Source organism: Podarcis liolepis (genome assembly GCF_965112155.1).
Source record: "Podarcis liolepis genome assembly, chromosome: 9".
NCBI lineage: Eukaryota > Metazoa > Chordata > Lepidosauria > Squamata > Lacertidae > Podarcis > Podarcis liolepis.
In genome coordinates, this window is record NC_139564.1 from 57,074,809 (window position 1) to 57,099,422 (window position 24,614).

The following is a 24,614-nucleotide window of genomic DNA, read 5'->3' on the forward strand; positions in this document are numbered from 1 at the left end:
ACCCTGTAGGCAACACAAGGGGGCATACTTAATCTATTGCTCATTTCCCCAAAAGCACTTGTCTGAGTCAGCTGACAAGCTCAGTAGGTATTGCTTAAAATAAGAGCTCGCCATGAAATGTTCCAGCACCTTTTACTCTAACACACTACAGGTTGTAGAAAGAAGTTAATCTTCCCCCTGCAGATAACTCCTTACAACGTCTCAGTATGCTACTTTCCAAACATTTCTTTAAAGCAAAACAAAACCCAAAAACCCCAAACCTACTTTCCTAGCTTAAAATTATAGTTGAATTACAAGGCTACTACATTGTTTTTCAAATAATTAAATGTAGGAATTTTTCTCCTGGGAGAAACAGCTTTAATTTCAAAAGTCTGCAGTGATATCAGTCAGGCAAAACTATTACAATTGTATATTTCTTACCCAAAGTAGGATTCTCTGCATTCCCCCCACTCTGACAGTTTACTCCCCACTTGTCTATACATCCAACTTCTGCACCCATGCACTGGGATGCCTGTTCTTTCTCATCCGTGGCAACGCAAGTCAAGCTGGCAGACATTTTCGGGCTCTTCACCATTGTCTGAAACACTGTAATATTAGTCAGATTGTGGCTCACTTCCTTCATCAGGGTCACCATGTCAACCTGAGTGTTCAGCCTCATTTCCATTTCCATCCAGGCTTTCTTGATATCCTCAAGCACACATTTTATTTCCAGCTGGCTGGACTTGATCTCTGCCACAAGGTCATCTTTAATTGTCTGCTGGATCTTCTGCAAATCTAAAGTTGTTCCAGTTTCTTTACTGGATTCTGCCATGTTGTTAGGTTCCTTTTGTTCAGCTTCTGTCACCTCATAGTTGACAAACTTAGGTTCTCCTGGGATGGCAGCTAAGCTCTCCATTACTGTAAAAGCACAAACTGACTAGTCCCCGCCTTCCAAAACTTGCAAAAAAGAGCTTCTTTGTTGAGAAGACAACAAAATAACTTCTTCAGACCCTCTCTTCTTTGTCATCGGTGTGGCTGGATAAAGACATTTGAAATGAATGGAGCACATCTTCCTAGTCCTTGAAGTTCAGCTTAACTGCAAGTCTTGGCAAGAATGTACCTGTGCAATGGATGCTCAACATGGTCACACCCAAACCAATCAGATCCTTTGCTACATTCATGTAGGAGGCCACTGAAAAGATACTCTCAGTCATTCTATCCACGTGTTAGTCAAAAGAATGCATGTGGGTGTTCTCTTATTTGCATGACTCGTCTGTCTTCTTTTGGCAGTATAGGATGCATCTAATAGGAATTTGCGCTTCGGAGTAAAGAAGAATCCATCACAGGTAAATAACCACAGGTGCTTTTTCTTCTTCTTTTCCAATTTGCCTTATTATCTGAACATGATGCTCGAGTTGATGACTTTGAGGCCACCAGAGCTGGCATTTCACTTATCTTTAACAATACATGTCCACTCAGAAGTAAGCTGCTCAGGTGAATGGCTACAGGATTGACATCTAAGTCACCTCCCAACAACTGAAACCCATCAGAATGGTAAAGGAGCAACCCACCTAACCTGATAAAGCCATCCTTTTAGGTGCCTCTGCACCATTTAGCTAGAATAATTAAAGTTGCTAGCATACAGAACATTTAGAATTCCACATGTATTATAGATTTAGGCTCTGTGAACACCATTAGTTTATTATAAAATATTTTTCTCCCAAGTGTACAGCTACAAAAAAGGTATGATGAAGAAATGAACCGCAGGATGTACATCGGTTAAAATTAAGCAGTGTTTCAATTCCACATGAGCATGTGTGCAAATGTAAAAACATGGGCATGTTTTTGCATGCGTTTGTAGTCTTGTATGCATTTGTAGTCGTGCACACAGCCAAATGCAGTTCCTTCAGCACACCAAACCACTTGTCCCTGATAGTTTAGGAATCTCAGTTCAAATGTGACCCATTAGAAGCATGCTTGGCAAATCATATGAAAATGGTCTTATGGTTTTGTATGTCACAACAAGAATGCCGGCAGTCAGGCGTATTACAACCTGGGGCAAACAGTACTGAAACCTAAGCATTTTAAAGCTCTCCACCTCCATCTCTGCATGGCTGCTCAACCGCCAACTACAGCCTGAGACAAAGCTTCAGGAGGAGACTAGTTAATTAAACTAGGATAAAAAAAACAAACTTGTGAAACATTTTTACAGTAGATAATGGATATAGAACAAACAGCTGACGAGAGGCTAGCAACAGCAATGAAAGATGCTTAGATCTCAAATCAAATCTTAATAACACTGTAAAAATTAAAGCCCTGTAAAAAGATTAACTAATTCAACTATGACTAATAAGTTTAAAATCCCATTTTACTTATGGAAGCTATTTTCCACGTGTGGCCCAGTCATAGACACCCAACTCTCAGCTGATTCAGGAAGGCTGCATATACATCAAACAGGATGTGACCAAAGTACTTGAACAACAATTACTGCCAAAGCTTTAAAGATGTGAGAGTTCTGTTTCTAAAGTAATCGTTAATATTGTGAGCACAGACCCGCAGTATCACTTAAAACATTGTTCAATGTTTTAAAAGTAGGAATAATTAATTTAATCCTACATATTCAAAATATGTTTGAGAATTTGAAAAGAGAATATGCCTTAACTTTTGGAAACAAGTACTGTACTAAGGATCTCAAAGAGACTGTGCATTGAATGGTGTAATGATGCATCTCATCTTTGTGCTCTGGACTAAAAATTGAAACTAAAACTAAAACTTGGAGCTGATTAGAACAAACGCTTGCAATGTTGATCTCAAATTCCAAACAGGTCTCGCAGGAATTTGTTGGTGTAGCACAGAACAAACAGGAAATTGTCTTTATTAGGAAATGATTACTCATTTAAATATAAGGTAGATCTGCTGGGGGTATGAGTAGTGAGACTGCTTCAGTACAATGAGAACTAGAAGGCACTGGGAAGTAATCTTATGCAACCAATATAATGCGTTTTAGGCACCAATTCCAAAATTTGTTGCACAAGTGCTTCAGATGAAGCATAAATCGCATGGGGACCACTAACCACCACTAAGCAGAACGTTACCCCAGGGTAATGTTCAGGCAGACATAATGGCATACAAAATTAGTGTCTGATAGAATTACAGCACTTATATGCTAGAATCATTTGTATTTATAACCCACATTTTCAAATAAGCAACTATGTGCTGACCCTTTCCCCCAAAATTCTAATTTTTAAAGTTTGGAAGACAACCATGTCCCAGTGCTCAACACTACATTTGCTTTCAGAAATGCCAAAATGTACTGGTGCAGAGATTTTTAAGTACCTCCTACTGCTAGAACACCCATATTGTTTGCCTAAATGTTGTGTGTATTAAACTAGTACCCAGAATTGGATGCTCCTAGAGCCACCTTTTGAAGAGATTGTTGTAGAAGTGTTACATCTTGATAAATCAGCCTGTCATATGGCTTCCTCAAGTTATTAATCTTCATTCTTCAGTACCTTTCTTCCTAACCATTCCCCCCCCCCCCAATTCTCCAACTAAAACCCATCTCCCTCTATTAATTGGTGCCCACTTTTCAATGTTCAACTATCATCTGACTTCTAACACTACCATGCCAAATTATTTATTAAAACCTCATTCTTCACCCTGGCATACCAAAATCCATCTTCCTCCTCAATTGTTCCTCTTTTCTTCTTTGTACACACAGTTTTAGATTGCAGGTATACTGTTTCCTACATACAGCATTTTGTTTATTTGGTGTAGGCACTTTGGGACATGAAAATGTACACATCTTCTGGTGACAAATCAGCTGATTAAGACCTAATGGGCACTGAGAATGCAAATTCCAATATTGTTTCAGGATAACTGTTTGGGATATCTAAGTTGCAGCACAACAGCATTCTAAAATGTGATTCTTTGACAATATGAGTTGCATCAGTAATGGCAGATCAAGTAACGTGACAGCCCCGCATTTGTCCATGTTCAGAAGCCATGTGACTGAATGCAAGTTGCATTATCCTCCAGAATTCATATACGGAAAAGGTAGGTAAAGATTCTGCTATCTTCACTCCTCTACCATATTGAGTAAAGATTATGGCTTTGCAGGGAACTGAAGGCAGCATTGTACGGTAAGCTGTGGAGGGCATCCTTCCTCTTTAGTTCTCACTACTGGCTGGGACAGAGAGACGCAGGTGGCGCTGTGGGTTAAACCACAGAGCCTAGGACTTGCTAATCAGAAGGTTGGTGGTTCGAATCCCCTTGACGGGGTGAGCTCCCATTGCTCAGTCCCTGCTCCTGCCAACCTAGCAGTTCGAAAGCATGTCAAAGTGCAAGTAGATAAATAGGTACCGCTCCGGCAGGAAGGTAAACGGCGTTTCTGTGCGCTGCTCTGGTTTGCCAGAAGTGGCTTAGTCATGCTGGCCACATGACCCGGAAGCTGTACGCCGGCTCCCTTGGCCAATAAAGCGAGATGAGCGCTGCAACCCCAGAGTCGGCCACGACTGGGCCTAATGGTCAGGGGTCCCTATACCTTTACCGGCTGGGACTGATGAGTTGGGAACCCAACATGGTTAGAGCCACAGGTTAGTCACTCCCGTTTTAGAGTCATAAATGCCTACATGTTTACTAGGCTGGTTTAATTTTATAATGAATGATTTTAGAGTGTTGTTTATGCTATACTTTTATACTGTTTTATTATTGTTAGCCGCCCTGAGCCCGGCTTTGGCTGGAGAGGGCGGGATATAAATAAAATTTATTATTATTATTATTATTATTATTCACCATGGCTCAAGCATTTCAAGCCATGAACACTGAAAATCAACTCTAGGCCCTAGAAGTATGACTAGTGTTGCCGCAGCAACAAACATACATTAAGGCTCATAAAGCATTATTTACCAGACAGCCCATGACCACAAGCTCCCCCCCCCCCCCAATGCCTACAGCACTTTGGAATCATTTTTAATTAAACGTAATAATTTTAAGAGTTTATTACAGACATGTGTGCACCCAAGTATGCCTTCCAAGTGGGAAGAGTTTTCCCAGATAGAAATAAGACAAGCACAGGTTCTAATCTAGTTAACTTCACCACTACATTAATTAGTATGGGGCTGCAGAAGCAGGTGTAGCTAGGAATTAAACAAATGGAGAAACCAGTCTTGCAGTGAGTTCACCCCATGACATTGTTTTTATTCCCTTGATCCTATTAATCTTAGATATACATGTCCCCTGATGAATAGCCATCTGTGTCTTCAAATATACTGTCTGTTAAAACTGCAATATTTAGCCAAAACAGACTGAATTTATTAAAAATATGCTTGACTAAAAAGTTATTCCGGATTAATTGAGCAGCAACCTATTATCTTTAACATAAATACTCTTTAAAAAGCCTGTCTATGGCAGGTATCATACGACATTCCCTCCTTAGGAGATACCTTCTGAGACACACAACCCTGCAAAAAGAATACTTCTGATTTATGCTCCAATAAAAAAAAAAACATTTTATTAAATCTGACTATCAGATTATCAGTTGGACAGCAATCTCTCTCTGCAGCTTTCTGCAGACTATTTTTGAAACTACAGTATAAGAACCAGAAGGTTGGAATCTTATTTTGAAGCATAACATGCAGTGAATTGCCTACACTTTATGACATACATATTTTGGTTTGGATACAGAATAAATTAGTTGCAACTGTTATTGATGTTAGTCTCACTGATTTCAAGTGGAGTTAACTTTTTGCATAGATACTGATGGGACCTAAGTGCAACTTAAGGGCTGAATCCACACTAAGTGTATTTTACTCCAAAGAGGAGCTAAGGAAACATACCTCTTGCTCAGGTTGATAGACTGATATTTCAGAATCTCATTCTCCCTCAAATGCCTACATTTGCTGTGAAATACTACAGAACCCCATATAAACAGAATACTTCACCTCTTCAACTACATAATTTTATAATCTTTTTGTATTTTTCATCTTCTGTTGGAAGCCGCCCAGAGTGGCTGGGGAAACCCTGCCAGATGGGCGGGGTATATTATTATTATTATTATTATTATTATTATTATTATTATTATTATTATGTTTTCCAAATATGTATTAATTTGATTAAATATGTATTAATGGAACACTTGGGCCATGAATCTAGGAAGAACTATATTCCAGGAATTGTGTTTACACCTTTTACCTGTAGTCTATTACCTGGCTGCAGGTGGTGAAACCTTACCACCAGCCCCTGACATAAAAAGCCAATGCTCAAGATATTGCCTCCTTCATATACATTAATGTTTTAACTTTTAGCCTTTTAATTCTATGCAACCAATGATGAATACTGGGAAAGATGATCAAAATATTTTCTCTTAGCCATGTTGATTTTCGGGACTGTCAAACTTTGTTTCAAAACAAAATTAAACATGCTACGGAAAATGCCATTGGAGCAGCACAGAAGGTAGATGTAAAGTTAAAAACACAGACTATGTCTTTCTGTGGCATGGAAATGCTATAAAAATATTGATGCCTCTTCTTTTTACTGCCTAAAGTAAACATGGCACAGCATTACGAGTGCTGTGGCAGCACAGTGCTTGAGACAGACAGCATTTAAGTAGTAAGAAATAGTAAAAAAAAAAAAAAGGATGCATGGATTTAGCTGTTTTTGTCTGAGGTCCAAGATTAAGCCAAGTATGCTCAAATCATACAAATATATTAAACCTTGCAGAGGAGAGGGCAGAGTGGATTTAGAGGCTATTTAAAGTTGAAGCTGTGCAAAAATAGACATCAAAAGCATCTAGTCTACTAAGCCTCACTAAAAGTGCTTGCTTTGCAAAATTAAAGCCCTGGAAGGATTAAAATCCTCACTGCCCCTGGGTAGCAATAGACTGTTCATGCAATAGACCAAGGGTACCGACAGAAACTTGCAGTGGGCAGCCAGTATTAGGTCACGCCATCCGCTATGAATCAAATCCTTTGCTTCCACTGTGAAGCTCCCTCCAAACCCTGGTGCTGCTTTCCAGATGTATTGGGCTACAACTCCCATGTCCTCACGGAAATGTAAGACTCCTTCAATGCCATAGGCTTTTGGTATAGATCAGTTTTCCTCCAACCTGTTGTGTTACAAATGTTATAGACTGCAACCCACCAGATTATGAGAGCCCAGGGATGATGAGAGCCATACTCCAAAATGCCTGGAGTGCAAAATGTTGGTGAAGGCCAATACAGATTAGAGGTGCAGAAAAGAAAGAAGCTAAATGCTTAATTAAAGGATGACTCATTTCACAAGCCTGCTCTCTTCACTTCAGTCACATTGGTCCGTTCTTCCAAGACAGAAATACATTCACAAATGGTTTTTGGATGCCTGTGCATGTAACTCTTCTAAACTAGGAACAGCATTCAAATCATAAAACTAAAATATCTCAGGTGGCATGCCAAAAGCAAGGCTTCAAGCCTAAAAAGGCAACTGAACTTAATTTAGGCTGCAATCTTATACCCACTTACCTGGGTGTTAAGTACCATTGAACTCAACCGAGTAGACGTCTACAGAACTGCACTGTTAGTGGGTTAGGGCAGCAAGAAACTCGGTGGCAAGAGAGAAGACAGGATACCAAGTGTTCTGTTACAGAACAACTTGCTTCTACGATAGCAGCTTCAAAATAGATCTCTCACTCTCTCTCACACACAAACCCAGGGTGTCCTAGTCGCACTTCTGCATGGTCAAGAACTAGATGAGAAGAAAGGTCCAAGAGAGAAGGCAAATTGGAACAAAGTCCAATAGAGGGAGCGGCTGCCCAAAAGCACTGAGCTCAGTACTTTGCTTTCATCCATAGGGTGACACACACATTCCCAACCTGTGGTGACCGTGATGTGCACGGAATAGGCAGTCATATTGAAAAGTCTACCTGCAGCACTGAAGCAACTCTGGTTTCTACCAGGGAGGATACAATGAGACACTTGTCCTGAATCGGCCTTGAATCACCCTTTTCCCATCGGTAGGAATCCCCAGCAGCTGCTGACGGCACTACCACAACAGAGAAACAAAGCAAGGGATTGCTTAGGACTTAGAAAGCCCCTACCCCCCAGCCGGACTTGTAACTGTCCACAATAGAAATAGAGCGAGCAGTACTTCTTTGGCAGAAAGGAAACCAAATAACCTCCACTTGTTCAGATACCTTTAGAATTAGGCAAAAGCCTACCCAGCCATTCAACATTGGTGACTCTATGGTAAAGACAGTGGGACTATAGCCTTTACCTGAGAATAATTTTATCATTCAAGTGAGTATGCAAGACAATAGAAAAAAGCCCAACCATACTATGTGCTCCAAGTGTGTCCATAGTGGGGTTAACATGAAATTTTACAGTGGATTTTCTTCCCGTATTGGATTATCCACCTATCAGGAAAACCCAAATTTAGCGGGGGGGGGGGCACTACATGGCTAACATGCCAAATCTACAAATCTAGTAGCTTCAAATCTACTTCAACTCCATGGTAAATGAAGCTTAAGAAGCTTCCATAACAGACTGAAAGCTGACATTTTCCCATTAATGTGAAATTTGGGACACTGTCTCCCTCCCTCCCTCCCAGGAGCCAGCAATCAATTGGCGAGGAAGCAAGGATCTGAAAGTGTCCTCTTTATGCATGTAAGCCAGATCTTGTATATGTGTGTAAATAAACCATATACCCTAGAGACACCACAGTCTCTGCTGTGCCTCATTCCCAGAAAAAACACAGACCTGGGTAAGCATGCCTAGAACTCCTGGAATCTCACACCACTCAGAGATCAGGGTGGTGCGCAACAGTATTCTTTTCATGAGTGGACAGAGACAAATTCTAGACTAAACATCTGTATAGAAACAATCTAGAACAGAGCTTTCCAAATTGTGTGCTGCGGCATGTTAGTGCATTGGTTTTTAACCAGTGTGCCATATAACAACAACAACAACAATAACAACAACAAATTATTTATACCCTGCCCATTGGCTGGATTTTCCCAGCCACTCTGGGGGGCTCCCAACAGAATATTAAAAGCACGATAAAACATCAAACATTAAAAAACTTCCCTAAACAGGGCTGCCTTCAGGTGCCTTCTAAAAGCCAGATAGTTGTTTATTTCCCTGGGGTGCCTTGAAAGCTGCTCAGGGGTGCTGCAGCCAACACTGGCCCCTGTCTCTTTTTCCTTCCCTCCCTCCCTCCTCTGATGCCCTTTTGCATCTCTGCCTCCCAAAGGTTTGCACAGCTGTTTGTTGCAGCATCCCTGACTACAAGCTCCACAGGCGAATGGTGCCTCTGGGAGAAACCTCTCTTTGGGGCAAGGTGGCAGCTCAGAGACCAGGGCAGCAGCAGCAGCTGCTGCCTAGCAGACTCCCAAGGAGAGTGGAGAGGAGAGGAGAATGAGGGAACCCTCCACAAGGGAGGGTGGTTCAAAAAAGGTGAGAGGCTGCCAGCTCTGCAGGCAAGGGCTTCTGAGCCCCACAGGGGTGCCGGAGAAAGAATGTACTTAGTTAAGGGAGCCGTGGACTCAGAAAGATTGAAAACCTCTGTTAGTCTGTTAGTGTGTGCAGTGTATAGGTGTGTCATGCAAATGCTCCCGGCACTAGTAAAAACTCCCAGAGCTAGTAAAAACTGAATTACTGTGTTGCTAAATGATGCATGTCTAAAAAGTGTGTCATCAACATTAAAGTTTGGAAAGCTCTGATCTAGAACCTGGACATATAGTAAAACTATTGTGCTCTTGGTTTCATAATGTTCCCCAAACAACTGGGTAGAGGGAGTGCCCCTAAAAACAAAATGTGCCTTTGGGTCCAAACTATCCTGCACTGAGAATCAAATAAAGACAGCTTTGATCAAGGTCCACGAATGATATCTGTCACAGTGAATGATAGGGACTGAAACAGACTAAACCACCCTGAGCTAGACACCTGGAGCTCAGGAACCTCTAAATGAGTAGAATCCACCCAGAGGATCCCAAACTATGCAAACTATCTCAAGCTTGGTCACCCATCTGAGACCAAGTGCCAAGCAAAAAATGACACAGCAAGCTACATCCCTAAGCAGGGCTTTTCACCAAATACACCGCTAATACTACATTGGCATCAACACTCAGGCATCAGGAAAATTAGGATCTGGTCTGCCAGCCAGAAAAGGTACAGAAGCTATATTTTGTCCTCTCCTTCACACACAAAATGGCCTCTTCAAGATTGCTGTTCTTGAGTTTTTAGTGCTCATATTACTACACAGTTAGTACTTGCTAATAAGGTCTCCTCAGGAACAAATCTCTCTTCTCCTACCTTTCTACAAATTAGAGTCTACCTCCTAATTTGAGAGTAGGAGTCGCATTGACGTTATATTCTTGTGATGCCAGCTCCGACCAATTTGACAGATACTGCATTACTTGTAGAATTTTTTGAAGGAGCACAGCTTCTGACATGGTGTCACTTTATACCAGTCACAGCATCTCAGTTTAATGGCTGCAACCAATATTTGCCTACGTTTGCTAGAAGCGGTTGCTGCATAATGGATGTGCCATAACTACTCATACTCCTATGCCCAACTGGTCTAGTGCTTTTTGTTGACTGCGCCACTTCAAAGTTAAACAAAGCTCTTCATGGTGCACACAAGCTGCCATACGCTTGTTTCCTTGGGTAAGATTTCGTGATACTCAAGTACAAAATATAAACATTACTTCAAGTTGGCGAGGGCACAAACGTATTTTTAAAAATGGTCATCACTACATGTTAAGTAGGCATCTAATCCCTTTCCAGTCACTGCTTCCGTATGCTTTGAGACAGAAAGCTGTTTAGACATGCACAAGCCACTGAGAATGGACAGCTTATTGATTATTGCAAGTCTTCACATAGGGAAACCATACATCAAGGGGGAAAAATAGCCCATATGGTTCAAAACAAACATTAGAATCTGTTCGCCTAACTTTCATGGCAACTAACGATGCCTATCTATAATAATAATAGTAATAGTAATAATAATAATAATTAGAGACACAATTCACATTTAACCAATACATTACATGTCTTAAAGAAGTTTTAAAAAATCAAGAACCTCAACAACATTCTAGGCTGCCTTAAGAAGGGTTTCTTTCCTTTTCTGAGGACCTCATTTGGGAGAATATGTTATGTAACCCTAAAAATAGGACACAGCTTTCACAGCAGTATACAATATGCTCCGATAAACAATTAAAAATAAAAAATCAGCATATTGCTTACTCAGGAAGAGGAGGACAGGGGAAAATAAAGGAACTCAAGGCTAAGGCAGAACCTGAGTAATTTATACTTGCAAACTTGGGCCATATTATTTGCATAATGAGCTCTTTGTGGCCTGTTCTGCCGTATATGAGGGACTTTTCTTTTTTTCCTGACAGAGGACTGATAAACAGATCTTGTCCCATTTTAGTGGAGAAGCACAACATTAGCTGCGGTGGCAAGCATAGCCAATAGTTTTATGAGGCTCCTGCAAAAGGAAGAAAGCCATCGGTGTGTGTTTCCTACTGCAGCGCCTAGCTCCCAAAAGACACATAGTGGTCCATATATCACAGCTGCAAGGCTGTACCAAATACCTTCCATCAACATGGTGACATTGAAACTCAATTACATCTGTGTTGACACACAAAGCAAAACTGGGCTGATCCTGGGAGAAGCACAGTGCCTTGTTTATGCATCTTGGAGGCACCAAAAATCCACTGTTACCAAGTGACCGCGTGCCTCAGGAGGTATGCAATGTTTTGTTATTAATCAGCTAAGAGGTTTAAAAGGCACCCCAAAATAATTGGGCGTCTAATTCTTGGAAATTGTGGGTTTTTAATACATGTACTTACAAAAAAACCACAGGTAGCAGAGGCTTTCCACTCCTCCAGCATGCAAAAGGGAGTGCCTCTTCCAAGATGTGTGTCTGTAATGCGGCATCATCATCATCTAATAATAATGAAATAATGGTTTTCTCTTTCTTGTTTATAGGCAATTTTAAATCAACTAAAACTCAAGCAATCAACTATGACAGGCATAGGCAAACTCGCCCCCCCCAGATGTTTTGGGACCACAATTCCCATCATCCCTGACCACTGGTCCTGTTAGCTAGGGATCATGGGAGTTGTAATCCCAAAACATCTGGAGGGCCAAGTTTGCCTATGCCTGAACTATGATTTCTTCCACTGGGTGATGCTACCTATTGTTAAGGGGCTAAGAGTATCAGATATGACACACACAAAAAGGAGTTCCTCTTAAAGCATTTCCACGAACATTTATGCTACCATGCTGAGATCAATCAAGCTGGGGGCAGGGAGAGAGCTTTACTTGATGCAAATTTTTTATAACAGACTTAATGTTGAGCTCTGCAGCTCGGATTATACAATACAGGTCAACAATTCTGGACCCATATCTCATGAGCTCTCTTTCACATGTTCTTGGTGCAAAAAACCTCCACATTGCTGCTGCATGTTTGCATCACTGGCTTGCCAGCAAAGGCTTATGTCTTCAGCAACCTGTATAACTATTTCCCCCGGTTAAGTATTCTAGCCACAGCCATAGCAGAATAAGCACTTTAACCTTAGCTACCACAGAAGACAGATTTTACTGACCATCTATGTGTTTAAGGGAACAAGATATGGCCAGCTAGCTAAATGGCCAATTACTGTATATAACAAATTTAGCTTCAGCTTTCCAAGACCTATGTGACATGCACATAAAAGAGTAATGAATGCAGTGAAAACAGGGATATTGAAAACCTGGATATCTTCCACGGTCTACGTGTAAATGTACTGTATTAAGAAAAGGCTTGCTAGCAGGACATTTTTTATATTTTACTTCCAGTTAAGAAGGATGTGCAGTTAATATGTACAACATAAGACTCAGATCACAGAACTACACGCACAAGAGCTTTCATGTATACACATACAGAACTCAAATCTAGCTATCAAGTCAATTGTAATCTACGCACACATTTTTTGCAGGGTTGTGTTTGGTTTTTTTGCAGCTTACACATCAGTTGGTTAGTAGCAATGTTAAGTAGCATATCTACCTATATTCCGATAAAAATATTTGTTGTTTCCCTTCAGCTGTGCCACACATGTTAATGCTTGGATAGCTCTCTTGCCTATGAAACATCTGAACTGTAACAATTACCCTGAATTATGAGATCATTCTGACTGCTGTGCTAAGCACACATGCACACACACACACACACACACACACACACAGGAGGGGGGAAAGGAGGGAGGTGAGAGCAGGCATGTGCATAGCCATCCTGAATTGCATGTCAAAAATACCCAAGGGACTGAGATGTTAGGAAAGATTATTAGTTGCCAGGCTGAAAAGGAAATGCCCTGGGGAGGAGAAGGGAGGGGGAGACACAAAAACACATTATAAACAGAGCGCATTAAAACTGCTTGGTGACAGAGACATAATTAAACTCCGAAAAGGACTTTCAGTTACATATTTGCTGAATGCACTATTTGAAACATTATGCTTTCCAAATGTATAAAAAGAAAGCTGCTACATTTTTCTGTTTGATATGCAATGTAGTACAAAAAACGTTGATGCAGATGTAATTAGGTCACATTTAGAATACATTATGCTTATCTGTTTCTTTCCAGGAACAGTATTTACTATATTTTTACTGCCTATCCATGTGCACTAGAACTATGATTATTTTTTGTCCAAATTCAGCAATAATCTTTCAGAATTCCATTTAGACACATTCTGCTTATTATTTAAAATACACAGTCTGATTTATAATATATGAACATCTGAATCTAAATGCCATATAATTAAACAAAAATTAAGAACCTGATCCTAAAATCACATTCTTTACTTTATAAATAGATTACACATCTGTCAGACCTCTGTTCTCTCCCCCCCCCTCACATGCACGCACGCACACACTAAGAAAATGATGATTAATTTGTCTGACATGGTGCAGTTTAAGGTTTAATGCTGCAAGAAGGAAACGGCACTCTGAACAAATCCTAACTGCTACAGCAGCAGAAGTAAACAAGACAAGATGTCCCCCATACACAGAGAAAAATTACCAACCTGCATGAAAAATAACTGTGTTTTTCCCAAATCCAGCAGGAAGTCGGAGATTTTGTAGCAACCCTTTTGCAGTTAGACGAACATGCATGTTGGATAAGGAGAATTTCGGGGACCATAACATGTCTTCAGAGCAATTGGAAGAAAACCAAGCAGGAAAATGCCTCCATGTACTGTCACATACTATATTTGTAACTCAGCATTGGGGCCATGCAGTAGCTGGCCAGAGGAAAAAGAAAAACAAGCTCACAGTACATCAAAAAAACAACAACCTCCCCCTTGGTTCTTCACTGAGATTCCACAAACGGATGAAAAGCCAGGAGAATCCAAGAAGGCAGAGACTATATCCACAATGTAAACGCTGCTGGCAGCGTCTTTCCCCACCAGATGCTGTAAAACAAAGCTCACCCTTAGAATAAAACTGCTCTGTGATTCAGAAGGCAAGCAGCCTCTGAATTACATCACACTGTTCATGTTTAATCTACGAAGGGACCCAGGAGGGATGGGGAGGAGGAGGAGGAAGAGGAAGTGGGTGGTCTCCCAAGCTGAATATATCACCCAGTAATGTCACACATCTCATTCTCTTGCAAAACCGCTAGAGGAGAAGATTTAACGTTCCACAAGATGGATTAAGATTATTCCTCATATAACCAAAGGGCCTTTTATCCTTTTTCACAGTTCTGAAATATGCTTACTCCCAGCTATCATAGCCACTTACACATTTTAGCACTTTCTAACCAGACGCATAAAAAACAACAACAACCCTTCACCGGGATATTACGTATTACCGTTGTTTATGCGCCTGTGAATTCTTGATGAAATTCTTCACTTAAATGGGATCGAGAGAGAAATGCCCAAAGAGGGAAGTCAGGCTGGTTGTGCTGTTTCACAGTACTAAAAATGCCTCAGTTTAGTGATGGGCAACATGCTAAGCCAATACTTAGGAAGACCACGTGAATCTGTGTGCGCCTGAAGAGGTGCTTGCAGCTCTCTCTCTCTCTCTCTCTCTCTCTCTCTCTCTCTCTCTCTCTCTCTCTCTCCCTGGTACATTTTGGTGCTGAGCTAAGCTAAGGTTTGGCTTAGTGTGCCATCCAGACCCGGTGATTAAGGTCTCCGCTCAGTATTCACCAGCTCTAACCAAGAACAAACATTTGCTTAGCAGTTCTGCAGCAAAAAGGATCAGGGAGGAGCCAAGTGCATGACAGTTTCATCTCCAGGAGCCTGTGTGGTCCCTTATCTTGGCATAGCGTGACATGCAAACCAGGCCATGACGATTGAGGCTGTCTACACACCATACATTTAAATCACATTCCCTACACACCCACCCAAAGAAGAATAATGGGAACTGTAGTTTGTTAAGGGTGCTGGCAAACTGTAGCACTGAGGGCTAAACTACAATTCCCAGGATTGTAGGGGTGTGTGTGGAGCAGATGTGCTTTAAACATGTTGTGTGTACACAGCCTACGATAAGAGGGTGCATGCTTTAGGCAGCATCCAAAGGAAACCTGCCAATTCAGGAAGAGATAGCAGATGGGTTTTAAAAGAAAAAAAATCTGCTATTGAGCCCATATGTCACATCATGCAGGGACTCACAAGTCAACAGTTATCTATCTATATGTAGGTGTGACTCTAAACCTAAAACATCAGATTTACAGAAGGCTGTGCTTCGCTTTCCTTCAGTTACCCAACACCCAAAGGCAACCTTGGGTATTGTCTAGGGATTTCTATTAGGGCAATAAAAAACAACAGCAGAGTCCCCAACCGTTTGACTTCATTTAAATTGTTTCTAAACAGCTTTTAATCTGCGGGTGTGTTTTTTTCCATTTTGGAGTTTTGCTGTTTTTTAATAAAGGGGCGTAATATGTACCTGGAAAAAGAGGAGCTGGGGAGACCAGGGGGCCCCAATCACAGTGGTCCAGGGTAGGGGAAGGTATGGTGTGGGAGATGGGAAAGGCCAGGTAAAGGGCACACAGCACAGGCAGTTAGTGACTGTGCCAGCCCTTCCTCCGACCTGGGGAACTGCAGTTGTCCTCAGGTCTGCGGCTGCTGTTGCTAAATGCCAGGTCAACTCTCAGCAAGACCACCCTCACCCATGATCCGATTATGGATGAGGAGGTCTGTATCACTGAGACATGGGTGGGTGAACAGGGTGGAGTTGGTCTCACCCAGCTATGGCCACCTGGGTACTTGGTGCAGCATCAGAGAAGACCTGAGAGGTGGGGAAGGGGAGTTGCTGTGGTCTACAGAATTTCTCTTTCTCTCTCCAGACTCTCTGTTCTGTTGTGTGGGGGGAATAGAGTGTGTCTTCCTGGCATCGGGCCATCAGGACATATATGGGATTCTGTTGCTTTGCAGCCAGTCTTGCTGCCCAGCTATCTCCCTGCCTGAGCTGACAGATCTGGTCTTGGAGTTGGTGTTGAGGACTCCCAGACTGTTGGGACAGCCATGCCAAGGCAACTGTCTCTGGGGTAGCTCAGGACTTCATGGCTGCCTTGACCACCATGTGGCTGTCCCAACATGTTACCGGCCCAACGCACGTGGCAGGCCTCATCCTGGACCTTCTTTTCTCAACTGGGGGGATATTGACATCAGCCCCTTGTCATGGTCAGATCACTTCCTGCTGGTGTTTAGGCTTTCGGCGCCTTTTCCCCTCTGCAGAGGGGCAGGGGGCCTATGAGGATGGTCTATCCTTTGAGGCTAATGGTTTACAGAAGGCTCTGGGTAGTTCTCCAGCTGATCTCTCTGATGCTCCTGTCAAAGCCCTGGCCAACTTCTGGAACATCCAAATGGCTCAAGCCATTGACATGATCGCTCCTGAATGCCCTCTTCTGCTTTGTGCATATTAAACTGATCCTGACCCAACTGCACTAGCTGCCAATTAGTTTCTGGGCCCAATTCAAAGTGCTGGTTTGTCCTATGAAGCCTTAATGGGTCAAGACCACAACGTATCAAGGACCGACCTGGACTCTGCATTCATCAGCTGAGGCCCTTCTTTGTGTGCCTCACCCCTGGCGAGGACCAGAGGGTGATAACACAAGAACTAGCCTTTTCTGCAGGGGCTCCCCCTTTTGTGGAATGCTCTCCCCAGGGAGGCTAGCCTGGTACCTTCACTACAAAATGTTTCTCTATAATCAGGCCTTTGGCTGATTAACATTCTATGTCCTTTAAAATGTGTTTGTGGGAGGGTGGGTATGGGTTTGGTTTCATTTTTATTATGTATTTTGTGTTTTCATTTTGTATTTCTATGCTGTGAACTGCCCTGAGACCTTCAGATGCAGTATACAAATTTAAGAAACAAACGCACAGATGGTTGCTGCGAAACTTCCTGACCTCAAGAACAACAACAAAGCAATGTAAAATCTGATCTCCAGGTCTGTATCCAGCTTCAAGCAAAAGACAGATCTTTCTTTACATGGAAGTATTTGCAGGCCCAGGCGCAGTAAGCCTGCAAATGCCTGAGCAAAACCAGGGCAGAGTAATAAAGACACAACAAGCCAGTTCTTTGGATTAAATAGGTCACAACTTTATTCTTTACTGATGTAATATTGTCTTGGAGTAGACACTGGGTCTGCATCCTGTATCAACCAGCCCAATCTGCTGGCTCATCATTCCAACAGGACCGATCCTAGGTTTGATAGGCCCAATAAAATGTAATTGGCCTACTGTGGTTTTCTGGCATTTCTCTACCTTTGCCTTGAAGAAACAATTTGTTCAAACTCACTGGAAAAGCAACAAGGTATATAGTTCTCCTTTCAAATAACAATAAGAACTTCCTATCATTCTATAGAAAGCCAACCAAGCCAAGGAAGGAATCCAAACAAAACAAGACAGAATACAATCCAATTTATTGCTAACTTCCTTATATTACAAGGCCCAGACCTCACAGTCAATATATACTAGGTACAAGAATGCTCCTATCCTCATTTTCCAAGATCTCCCTTTTTCATCCATCAACCCACAGCTGCCAACTGCCTAACTGAATCTTCCACCTTCACGCCAATGGCTCAACTGCTCTCAGAATCTCACTGTCCAATCTAATCTCAGAAAAATAATAATCCAATCACATCTGAGTACATGACCCCAAAGACACAGCAACTCTTTTCATGTGAAATTTACCTAAAAACATTTCCATCATTTACAGGAGCCTTTGATTTCATAGAATTGTAGATTTGGAAGGGACCCCAAGAATCATCTAGTCCAGGGGTGTCAAACTCTAATTCATCGGGGGCTGCATCAGCAGTTTGGTCACCCTCAAAGGGCTGGTTGTATCTGTAGGACTATGTGTCTGCCGCCGCTGCTCGGCTTCCTCCGGCCAAGCTTCCCCTGCACGCGGGTTTTGCTTTCGTGCTCTCTTTATTTATTTTTTTGCAGCAGCGACCTTGCTCAGCCAGCACCCATCGCGCGTGGGTTGCTTGGAGGGGGGCGCGCACAGAGCGACCCGCGCGGCTTTCCGAGCCAACCCTCCTCCAGCCCACCTTAACAAGGGCCTAGGCTTGCTAACTTTGCGGCTAGACCTTGGTGTTTGTACACACTGCAGAAAATGTGCAGGACTTTAAAGGTGCAGCGACCCTCCCGCATCCAGCCTGCCTTTCTGGGAGGAGAGGAGGAGGAGGCGGCGGCGGGCGAGTCACCCGTGCAAGAGGGAAGAGTGAGCGATGGCCCGGGATCAGGCCTCTCCGATCAGGGCCAAAGGTGAACCGAGGGAGGGAGAGAGAGAAGGATCCCTAGCCTCGTGCGCAGCGGCAGCTCTTACGCGTGCGGACCCCGCGATGGCGCAGCCGGTGTCGTGTGCTTTGCTCCGTCCAAGCGGGCAAAGCGAGGGCGGAGAGCCGGGAAACAGTCCGCATTTCCCAGAAGCAAGCGCCGCAATGGGTACTGCGAGCCAGACAGGCCTTGACAGCGGAGGGCGGGCTCGATTCGGGGCTTGGCGAGGAGGAGAGGGAGAAATCCGAAAGGGCACCACACGGCTGGGTTGGGTTGCAAATCAAGCACGTGAAAGGGTTGCCTTTTGCAGAGCCGGACAGGCGCGGGAGGAGCGTTCCTGCCTTTGTCATTGATAAAAGGGCTTGTGGAGGAAGGGGGGCGGCCCTTACGGACACCAGGAATTGCTGGCTACACGGGCCACATGACGAGGTCTGGCGGGCTGGATTCGGCCCACGGGCCTTGTGTTTGACACCCGTGATCTAGTCCAACCCCCTGCAATGCAGGAATTCCTAGATGTAAACATAATGCTTAAATACTGTGTGGAGTCCTATACAATTATCATTGCAACAATGCTCCATGAGGCATTTACTAGGTGTCAGGAATGTGGATAACATCTGCAGAGCCACTGTTGTGCAAATATTTGTCTCATGCTGCATATACAGAATAACTCTTAGTCTGCTCACGTCCCTTAATATTTTGGGTCTACCAATTAATCCTGATTCAATAGAGAGAGAATCGGTTTGAGTAAATCATGATTAACATTGAACTACCGAGTCAACAGGAAGAAGCCTTCAAGAGCAATTGACAACGCTAGGGACCTTTTTAGACCTATGCGTTGAGGAATCCAGTATCACTAAGGCATCTATAATTAACATTTCATGTTATAAGTAGCACTTCTAATTCAGCACATGCCATTCATCACTCTTCGCTGACACACAGAACCATTAAGGTAAATGAAGGTTTCACCAAATGCATTATTTATTGCTGAGCTCTAAAACTGAAGGCAGGTGTACAAGACTTGGAAATGGCAAGTGAACATCTTACTACATGCAGATTGCTGGCTTAACCTCTACACTGCAGACCACAATCATAGATAAATATATGAAGGTTATGTTGCTCAATGACAAATTATATTTGGCATTACATACAAAATTATTACAGCACATGCTATCAACTCCAACTTTTTAGTTCAAATACTTTCTTATATGCTACACAGGATTCGGAACGTCAGTTTAGCTGGTCTGATTGGTAAAGTACATTTGGTTCTCTAAGCTGTATGTCAACCTGAACGTGATGGGAAACTTGTCACCTGCATGATTTAGAGATTAAATAGCAGGTGCATGTGGGTGAGCCAATCAGGGACAGAGTTGCAGTGGAGCTGTTAACCCTTTCCTCCCATGCCACAGTCCCAACACAATATGCCCCCCTGAAGCTGCTATAGTTAGAATAGGATGGGAACTCCCATTGGAGAATGAATTAGTGTTCTGTAGATTGATTACAACATTGGCAAACGTGTTGATAAGAGTGTTTGTGCCAAGCTAACACAAAAGAGGGTAGAGAGGACCAACAGCAGGTATTATTTTATTTCTTACTGTATGTGTATGCTACCTATGAATGACCTGCAGCCCTCCTGATTTTCCTCAACTAAAGTTGCCTCTGGTTTCAGAGCTCAGTTGGAGGGAGGAAAAGATTAAAAATAACATAAGGGGCATTTGCAGGGGAGGAATTAAGCCTTATTAAAAAAAAAACAGAGTTAAGAATCAGGGCCAGATTAGATGGAATTCTGGCAGCAGGCCCACCCAAATCATGTATGAAGCAAGGAGGATGTGAGGCAAAAGTTAATGAGCAGAAAGGGTGCTGAACGCACTCCCTGCCTTGCCTCTCCCCATGAGCTTTTCCTTCAACCAAGCTCTGGAAACAGAATTAAACCTAATTTCAGCACTCAACCCACACTGGAAGACTCTCAGTGGGGAATGGAACCATAACTTCTGTTTGTAGCAAATGATAAAGACATTTGCTGGAGGGTCACAGGTTTTCCATGCTTGGACAACAGAGATGTCATACTACCAGTATGAAAGTCTCATATCAAAAAAGGTGCAGGAAACAAAAAACACTAAAGTTTTCGCCAACTGCTTCACCCAGAATACCATCATAAAATATACTTAGGATCAGGACTGGAACTCCTCCTTGCTAGCACAATACTTTTAGGAACAAAAGGGAGTGATTGAACTCACCAGAACTGAATGTAGACAATAGACTTCGAGGTACATTTTGTCCTGAAGGTCCTGCAAAAGACAAAAACGTAACTTGAACTGTCATACTCTTTTTAAAAAGGAAATAAAATGAACACACACTAGCCTTATGGATCAAGCTACTCCTCAAAGCAACATACCCAAACGTAGCCCAATGGCTCATTCTGTAAAAACAATACCAAACAAAAAACACAGAAAATGCTACTTCAGAAGGTGGGTAAGTTGGAAGGGCCCTTGCCCCTCTCAGGACTGTACTCCAAATTATTTCATTCTCCCGAGCAACTCGGGATTTCATGTGCATGTTTGGAGGGAACCCATGCATGTGAAATTTGTAGGGTTGAGGCAAATAACTAACGGCTGGAGTTACAGGCAGGTAACTATTGCCCGCACTACTCAAAGTAGTTTCTCCAGCTAGGAAGGAGCTGCCAGGCAACTGTTACATGTGCTTGTATGAAGCATATATATTTGGGCTTAAGTGGATTATCTTTAAACTCTTCAGGCTCCCTTTAAAGTACTTGGTCATACAGTGAGTGGATTTAAGAAGCAGGGATATGCTAAATCTTCCCAATTATACATTTTGCCTTGCTGAGAAGTGACATGGTATGTTATCGGCAAATGTGAATATGCAATTATCACTAGGAAGACAGGCTTTTCCAAACTGTAATACTGCATACTGTTTTACTGTTAGCATTATCATGTATTATTCCATGTTTAAAGGCATAAGCCTTGATTTCTGCGCATTTTCTGAAGAAATGCTCCTTAAAAAATGCCAACCACCACCGCCACTATTCTGAGACTAGGTAACAAAATTAGGTTAATATATGCATGGTTCCTCATGCTGCTATGCATCATTCTGAACTTCCTTTTAAAAAATCCTTCCCCGTTCTGCACAATTAACTTAAATGAATGAAAGTCAGCACTGTTTTTGCAGGTTTGTAATAGATGTTTGGAAACCTATTACTTTATCCACAACATTTATCTACAAATTTAGTTCCCTAGGTGGAACAAATAGCAAAACGGATACTGCCATCATAGAATACAACAATTCTTACATGCACCAGCAAGCATTTCCACTCAGTGGAATAAGCATACACTTAAGTTTTAAAGTAAATGGGGAAAAACACACAGGTACACTTGCCTTAGTCAACACCAGTGCTTAGATGCCCAGGGTTGAGCAAAATCTGCAAAATCCAAGACAAGTCATGTTTCCTGACACAGGTCTGATTGTATATTGTATAAGCACCATGCCAGTTAATTCATCCATGAGCCATTTGGATAGAAATGATGTTGGAGATAACACAGATGAACTTATAACCTTAACTAATAACACCAAGAAAACAAAAATGGGACTAATACTTTACCCAGCTGCTGATTCCCTCTTGCATCTCTGGTTTTCCTTCCTGGAAGAAGTGCCCCAGAAGATTTTGGCAGACATTGGCTCACTGAGCTCAACTTGCTTTTCACTCCTTTAAAAAAAAGGAAAAAGACACCCCCACAAATAAATTAGACGTTGCTATAATGAAAGTATCCAGTGCATCTGTAAACTTTATACGAACCACCTGACACCTTAGAAAGCCACTCAGCAGTGTAGACAATGCCGAGCTCGATGGATCAATGATTTGACTCAGTATAAGGCAACTACCTGTACTCCTAATGATATATATATATATATATATATACTGCTGCCACACCATGTCAACCCCCTTCCCCCGATAAGGCCTATAAGGACATAATGCATATTGTGTAGCACTGAGTTGGAGATGGGACAATGCCCAACATGGTGTCAGTCTCATCATGCTTTCTATTCAACTAGAAATTACAAAGGGTAACGGGGGGAAGTACACAGAGTAGCAACACCAGTCCCACGATGCCTAGAAAGACTGTTTGGACAGTACTTTTCTCCCCACCCAACTTTTACGTGCAGCAAGTTCAGGAGAGCAAGTTGGGTTTGCATGCTTATGCCCCCCCCCCACTATAAAGAGAAGGTATCATCCAAACAGCCCTAAGACTTTTCTCTCTTCCACACAAGACTGCAACTAATTGTACTTTTAATTTATCAGCAGAAGTGACTACATTCTGCTGGGTTCCAGATCACACCTGGAACTAATCAAGGTTCTGTGACAATACTGCCGGCAATTGATCAGGTGTTTTCCAGGTAGATCAAGAACGTTCCATATGATTTATTGGGGGGGGAATCCATATTCAGGATTCTGATTATTTCTTCTGCCTACAGAGATTTTTGGTAGATGTGGTCAGTCCTTGTCTAAGTTACCATACTGGACTTTGCCTGAACTGGAAAGAACACTGCTTTCCAGCTTAGAAAAATCATTACGAAGACATTAGGCTCTCCCCCCCCCCCAGTCATTTAAGGCTAAGAAATGCAGCTGCAACAGTTTCAGGGGTCTCTTCCCCCATCCACAAAGATTATCACCTATTTTAATCTTGTGCTGGAAGAAATCACATGGCAGTCATTTAATTAGCCCCTGACCTTTTCCCTTCCACTGATTTCAGCTGCCTAGCGTGACCTGTAAGAATTCTTGGCTGGGACTATGCACGTCTATGGTTTGTACAGAAACTAGTACACTGCTGGTATTTAAACAAGCAGACGTACTCCTCAGCTACAGTTAGACAATCATCCATCAATGTTCCAGCATGTGCTTCATTGGTGGTGATTTGGTAGCTTCCGCATCTCATATCTTTTACTGAAGGAAAACATATGCCTGGTTTTTAAAATTAAAATATCCCATCTTTTCTATTTTTAAGCTTGCAAGAGTCATAAATCTAGGAACTAATACGTAGGGCTTGTCATGTAAGGCACTGGTCTCCTCCTGCCCCTCCTGAGCAAGGCTAGAATGGATTTGCCACTAAAGCCTTCAGAGCCATAATATATATATTTAAAACTATCTGGCAGGGAGATAGGAGATCCCAGTGACAATTTACACCTGAGATAACTATCTTCCTCTGATCCCAGAGGGATGCCAAACCTCTACCTGTCAGAATGTCTGGGTTCGGCTTCACTGGAGACTGCCTGACCAATGATGCATCTTTGTCCCTGCCCTCACATCAGGGTCCATCCCCTTCCTAATGTAGGGGTCCAGGAAATATATTGGTAAGACTAGATGACCCTTGTGGTCCCTTACAACTCTACAATTCTACGTTTCTCTATCACTGACCATTGCAGAGCCTGCAACCACACTCCTAAGTAGACTGAGAACACTTATGGTATCATCAAACAAATAGCTTGGGATCAGTCAAATTTTTAGCCACAGAGCTCTGATTGTTTTTCAGTATTCTGTTTTGACCCTTTGTGTCCTTCCCTTCCTCCTATTTTATATAAAACTGCGTAGTTTTGATTTCTGGGTTTGATGCGTATGGTGGCCAAGCTCAGTAATTCTTGTAAATTCCCACATGCCAAGATCATTTTGGTCCATGCTACTGCAGCTTAGGATCAGGGCTGTTAAAGATCAGATGTTCTCCGGGAGAGGCAAGGGGCTGTGGGCTCTATTTACACTCTCAGCAAATTTTAAGGGAACAGGCTGGCCAATGCAGGGCATATTATTCCAAGGGCCTGGAATCTAAGATTTAATTGAGCCCCACCACCCCTGCCAGATTTATTCCTGTCTGGGGGGGGACAAAGGCTGGGATG

At 42.5% G+C, this 24,614-nt stretch overlaps 1 protein-coding gene and 2 long non-coding RNA genes across 3 annotated transcripts in view; 1 reads left to right on the forward strand and 2 right to left on the reverse strand.

The window, feature by feature from the left end:
* The window catches only part of MTUS1 (microtubule associated scaffold protein 1), a 104,059-nt gene that overhangs the window by 36,997 nt on the left and 42,448 nt on the right, over positions 1-24,614 (reverse strand). Inside the window, exons 8-9 of the mRNA XM_083459775.1 lie at positions 22,330-22,434; positions 20,951-21,001 (exon numbers count right to left, since the gene is read on the reverse strand). Coding sequence (XP_083315901.1) covers positions 20,951-21,001; positions 22,330-22,434 — 156 coding nt within the window. The remainder of the gene's footprint in view (positions 1-20,950; positions 21,002-22,329; positions 22,435-24,614) is intronic.
* LOC310686428 lies at positions 893-14,912 on the forward strand. The gene is made up of 4 exons (XR_014515897.1): positions 893-1,325; positions 3,854-4,035; positions 11,351-11,698; positions 14,052-14,912. It is a non-coding gene; the product is annotated as an uncharacterized lncRNA (long non-coding RNA).
* On the reverse strand, positions 11,214-13,636 carry LOC310686429. The gene is made up of 3 exons (XR_014515898.1): positions 13,003-13,636; positions 11,804-11,900; positions 11,214-11,439 (listed from the first exon to the last, which is right to left on the reverse strand). It is a non-coding gene; the product is annotated as an uncharacterized lncRNA (long non-coding RNA).